We start from the raw sequence: 6,000 nt of genomic DNA, 5'->3' as shown, positions 1-6,000 counted from the left end.
TCAGTTTCGTGAGACTTTTGGAACAGTTGGCTAACCTCTCAGGGACAGTTGTCAGCTGGTTGTGGCTGAGGTCCAATATTTTCAGATGTTTCAGTACCTGGAGGCTACCCCAAGAGAAATGTTTGAGCCCATTTTCGGTCAAGGAGAGAGTCTCTAGATTTGGAGGCATACCCTCAAACACACCAGTAGGCAAGGAATTCAGGGAATTTCTGGAGATATCTAATTTCTTTAAATTAAACAGATTCTTGAAAAAGGCCAAGTATCTGTTATCACCTTCTCGCCATAAAATATCTAAATGGTTGCCTCTGAATTCCAGAACTCTAAGAGAGTCACTTTCCATGGTCCTGCTGGCAGAAGTGGAGATATCATTGTCATTCATCATCAGTTTCTTCAGAGACTGTAATTTCTTGGTAAAGTTTAGCATGTGGGTAATTCCTTCTGCTTGAAAATAGTGGCTGTTACTACTTAAATCCAGAACTTCGAGATTGTGGAGCTCTTCAAAAGCTGTTGAGTAGAGTAAATCAAGCCTGTTGTTCGAGAAGTCTAAGTACCGCAGCTCTTTTAATGGCTGGAATTCACTGCCATTAAGAGTTTGGCCAATGGTATTTCCTGACAAGTTGAGGCATTTGAGGAATGTAAGATTCCGAAAATCAGAGGGCTTGATAAAAAATATATTATTTCTACTTAGGTCTAAGGTCTGCCCATATATGTGGCAGTCTGCATTCAAAGGTAAGAAAGTAGGCAGCTCTTTGGTTTTGAACCTGCAACTTCGTGCATATTCATCATATCGGAAATAATGTAAAGTCTCTAGGACCTGGGGCCCATGCCGGTCTACAGAAGTTCTGGCATTAGGACAGGAGTCAACTTCTCTTGGCTCTTCTGAAGGGGATATTTTATTCATTGAAAGGTCTATCAGTTTGAGGTTTTCAAACTGTTGGAATATGTTGAGGTCAGCAATTTTTATGAAGTTAGTGCCAAGGTCAAGAACTTCAAGATTGGAAAGCTTGTGCAATGCAGAAAGGCTGGAGTTTTTCAGCTCTTTAAAGACATATCCCTTGATATGCAGAATTTTCAACTTTTTCAGTGAGGAGAGTGAGTGTGGTAAAGTTATAGATGCATGGTAGACCTGAAGCTCATAATTGAAAGACAGATCCAACTGGACAAGGTTGGGGAGAAAATACAAGAAGTTGGCCTCCTCAATATCTTTGGCCAAGTAGTTTTGGGAGAGGTCTAGTTCTTGGAGGTTTCTCATGTTTTTAAACCATGCTTGGGAAACATGCTGAAGAGAGTTACTGTGTAGACGTAAAACTTTTAATTGTGTCAATGAATTGAAAGCATTGTCATGGATCAGTAAGGCGGAATTATTTTCACACGGTGTACACATGTATGGGACATTATAACAGCGAGGGCAATTTCCACTTAAGTCAAGAATTTGCAATTGGTTGAGGTTATTAAAATCATCTTCTTTGATTTTTGTAATGATGTTGTTATAAAGATAGAGCTCTAGTAAATGAGATGGCAAAATGGTGGGGACACTTGTGACATTGTTGTCTTTCAGTGAAAGAACCTTTAAATTTCTCATAACGAGGAAGGCATCTTTTTCAATCGAATAGGAAACATTGCAAGGATTACGATAATAACAGTTTTGACCCAGGTAGAGTGTTTCAATGTTGGCCAGTCCTGTTAGATTTTCCTTGGTGATGGAGAAGATATTGTTGGCCTCGAGGCTCAGAAGCTGTAAGCTGGTTGGGAGTTCCTGAGGTATCTCTAGAAGTTGGTTTCCATCCAGGTACAGGGCTTTTAAGTCAGAGAGTACACTGAAGCTTCCAGGTTTAATCTGTAGCCTCTTGGTACACACATTGGCTTTGGAACCCAGTAGAACAGGTACACAGTTGCATCTGAAATCGATCTCTTCCAGATGGTTCAGTCTACGGAAGGAGTCTGGAGAGATGCTTGGTATGTGGTTGATGGTAAGGGTGAGGTTGGTGGTGTTAGTGGGAATACCCTCAGGGATTTCTGTCAAATGTTTGTCTGTGCAGTCCACGATCACATGGGTATTTGTGGCATCTAGGCTGACGTCACAAGGTAGAGTTTTAGGAAACCATCGAGACCCAAGGACTGTAGAAACTAAGGTCATATTTAAAAAGATAAAAATTTGTCTCTTCAGTGTCAATACTGGAAATACCTGAAAATACAAGAAAGAATAAATTATTGTTATAAAATATACTGAGGAACAATTTAAAAGTTCCATTTGCTTCTTCTCTTTTTGTAGCAGGCAGGTTGCACAACACTGGAGCAGCAGCTGAGAGCTCATGTGTGATATGCAAATTGCAGTCAGATTGGGACTGATGTGGACTTTGAAACCTGCAGTGCAGTGACACACCTCTTTCAACAAGGCCACACTTCCTCCAGCAAAGCCATACCTCCTTATTGTTCCCAAAAGTTCCATTAACTGGGAACCAAGTACTCAAACATAAGCCTATGGGGCCATTCTCATTCACACCACCATACTTACTCACTGAACCATCTACCTTGCTGCCCCAAACAATTTTTAAGATTCAGAAGCAGCATTGTCTATTTGTTGTTACACAGAGTGCTACAACAGAGAAGCACCAAACTATGAAGTTTGCGGGGGGGGGGAGGTGGGGGTAAGGGGTGGTGGGAGGGTAAGGATGGTGGGGAGAGGGGAGTGGGGAGGAGGGTGGGTAAGGAATGCTAAAAATATATTCATTTGAGAAGAATAATGCATTAATACTCCAGTATAATTAATGTTTTCTTGCTAAGCCTTCCTTGGAAGATATGCAAAAATCTTTCATGATTGTCAATCCACAAAATATTCTAAGGACAAAAATTTTTAAAAAGATCCATTCTCTCTCTATTACAAATTAAGACACAGCTCAGCAATATAACTGGTTTTCCAAATGGCATTTTGTTATGAAACATGTGCTTCTGCCATTCTGTAATCTGGTTCTCCCCTTGGATTGTTTTTCGAAGTCATTGCAGGAACCCCATCCAAGACAATTCGTCATGCTTTCCCTGCATGCTTTGTTAGGTTTTAGGGTTTGAGACACCTAATTGGAGGAAAAAACACAGAGTTACATCAACTTTCAGGCAAAGGGTTGACAATGCATTAGGTTTTGAAGGAGAGTGTTATCCTGCTTGGGGAGGTTCTTTGTGAGAGAGTAGGGAGAGAGGAAGGTGTTGTAGCATTGGGAAATGGGTTCAAGGTTTACTGACATCACCATATTAAACGAGAGACACTGATTTTGAAAGAAGAGGGTGTTTCTGAGGAGGGTGTTTGAAAAGTCTCAAGGACATTCTTGGATAGGGGGCTTCTGGAAGAACATTGGATCCAGTTAGTATGTGATGTATCTGGTGGTCACTTTTCCTACCTGTTAGTCAGAATCCTTTTAGGGCTTTGTTATCTGGAAAAACCCACTCCCATGAAACAACTGTGAGGGCTGGGGCCTATCAGCTTCCCATAGTGGCTGGGCTGATCAAGAAAGAGACTGTACCTGAAGGGTGTGGACTCTACTATATAACCTAGGAAAGGTGTGAGTAGTATCCTTAGGGCACTGCCTGGGTGAGCCATACTCACATCAGCCATGCTACTGGTAGGATGGGATATTTAGTAGGACTTAAGAAGACCATAGTGCTGAGACTAAACTAAGGACATTTCAAGCAAAATGGAATAAATAGGCACCCATTTCTAAAGGTAATACTTGTAAACATCTATGTGTAGCATAGGAGGCTTCCCATTGATAAGTGAGAGGCACTGAAGATCTCTGTTTGTTCCCTGGCACTAAGTCAGAGCAGGTTAAAGCACGGGCTTGCTCTCATGTTTCAGAAGTCTGTGAGTAGTCAACTTCAGAGTCACTGAAACTTGTACGTGGGATGACCCAGCCTGCTTTTCTATGACAAACTGCTAGTTCAAATACTGTTTTTGCCCTGCCATTGAATGAACCTGACAATCTGTTATTAGTGGTATCTAATAAACCACATGTTTACAACCCCAAATTCCTTAAATAGGGGGTAAGCAAGCCATCTTTCTCTTCCCTAACACAGGAACAGTGGTTCTTAACTTGTGGTCAGGACACATCTGGGGGTCATATATCAGACATTTATATTCCAATACATAACAGAGCAAAATTACAGTTATGAAGTAGCAATGAAACAATTTTATGGTTTGTGTGTATGGAGACATCACCACGACATGAGGAACTGTATTAAAGGACTGCAGTATTAGGACAGTTGAGAACCATTGCAGTCAATATCTCTTAAGGATCTCATAGGGTTTTTTGTTGTTATTATGGTTGTGGTGGTGTTTTTTGTTCCCATTGATCTTTACATACCTGAAGTTTATGGGAAATTGTGTCCTCTGTTTCCTTCATTGCTCTACGTTTTCTTCCCATAATTAAAGCCATCCACTGAAAGGCTGGGGAAATAGCTCCATTGATAATATACCTGATACACAAGCATGGGGACCTGAATTCAGGACAAAGGCTGATCCTTGGAGCTCACTGGCCAGCCAGTCAATCTAGTCAGTCGGTGAGTACTGGATTTAATAAGAGATATTCTCTCAATCAGTGATGTGTACAGTAATATAGAAAGACAATTTTGATTTCTGGCCTTGAGAAGCATGTGGCTTTTTCATGGAGAAATGTACACACACACACACACACACACACACACACACACACACACACACATTTGGTGAGTTTGAATGAGCTCCTTCATTGTCTTCTTCAACATCCCTTTCCCTTTCCCATTTTTATAGTATTTATCTTTTTTTATTTTATATGTAGGGTGTTTGAGCTACATATATGTCTGTATAACATGGGTGTGAGAAAGACAGTTGTGAGCCATCATGTAGGTGCTGGGAATTAAACCTGGGTCTTCTGAAAGAACAGCCAGTGTTCTTAGCCACTAAACCATCTCTCCAGCATATGCTTTTCAATTTTTTGCTGACACAATATCAACTATGACTATTTCAAAACTTTTTCTCTAGGATCTTATTCATCTAACCCTTATTATCCAACAAGCTTTCCAAGCTTCAGTCATTGTCCCACTGTAGAATGTTTCAAATGGTTCTTTTCTTTTTTAATTAATTTTTATTTAAATTAAAAGCAATCTCATTTTACATACCAATCCCAGTTCCCTCTGCCTTTCATCCTCCCATTCCCCACACCAAGCCCACATCCCACCCTCCATCCACTCCTCAGGGAGAGTGAGACCTCCCATGAGGGAATCATCAAAGTATGTTACATCATTTGAGGTAGGGCCTAGGCCCTCCCTCTTGTATCTAGGCTGAGAGAATGTCCCTCCATAGGGAATGGGATCCCAAAGCCCATTTGTGCACTGGGATAAATACTGGTTCCACTGTCAGAGGTCCCATAGACTTCCCAGGCCTCCTAACCACTACCCACATACAAGGGGTCTGCTTTGGTTTTATGCTGGTTCCTTAGCTGTCAGTCTGGAGTTGGTGAGCTCCCACTTGCTCAGATCAGCTGTTTATGTGGAGAGCATGGTCTTGTCTCTTTTGCTCATCACTCCTCCCTCTCTACAACTGGATTCCAGGAGTCGAACTTAAGTTTTTTTATTATGGACCAAAATCTTGCCTGTATAGATTAATTTTAGAGTTTTCTCTCTGCTTCTGTATCTCTCTCTCTCTCTCTCTCTCTCTCTCTCTCTCTCTGTCTCTGTCTCTTACACACACACACACAGAGAGAGAGAGAGAGAGAGAGAGAGAGAGAGAGAGAGAGAGAGAGACTAGAAGGAGACCCTTTGTTTCTCTCTGTGTGAATTTCATGTCTGTTCAGGTGCCTGCAGAGGCAAGAAGAAGGCATTGGATTCTCTGGAGCTGTTTCAGGAAGTTGTGAGACTCTTGACACGAGTACTGGGAATTGAACTCCTGTACCCTGAAAGAGCAGCAGACACTCTTAACTGCTGAGACATTTTTTCAGCCTCTACTTAAAGTACTTTCTCCTCTCATGTTCACCA

General features: G+C 41.4%; 1 protein-coding gene across 2 annotated transcripts in view; it reads right to left on the bottom strand.

Annotated features, from left to right (window-relative positions):
* Tlr7 (toll like receptor 7) overlaps positions 1–6,000 on the bottom strand; it is a 34,503-nt gene that overhangs the window by 1,687 nt on the left and 26,816 nt on the right. For both annotated transcript variants that reach the window (XM_021229557.2, XM_021229558.2), the window contains exon 3: positions 1–2,185. This exon is cut by the window's left edge and continues 1,687 nt beyond it. In XM_021229557.2, coding sequence (XP_021085216.1) covers positions 1–2,185 — 2,185 coding nt within the window. The remainder of the gene's footprint in view (positions 2,186–6,000) is intronic.

Source organism: Mesocricetus auratus, unplaced genomic scaffold (genome assembly GCF_017639785.1).
Source record: "Mesocricetus auratus isolate SY011 unplaced genomic scaffold, BCM_Maur_2.0 Super-Scaffold_100003, whole genome shotgun sequence".
NCBI lineage: Eukaryota > Metazoa > Chordata > Mammalia > Rodentia > Cricetidae > Mesocricetus > Mesocricetus auratus.
Note: the sequence above shows the minus strand (reverse complement) of the source record. Positions and strands in the feature narration are given on the sequence as shown.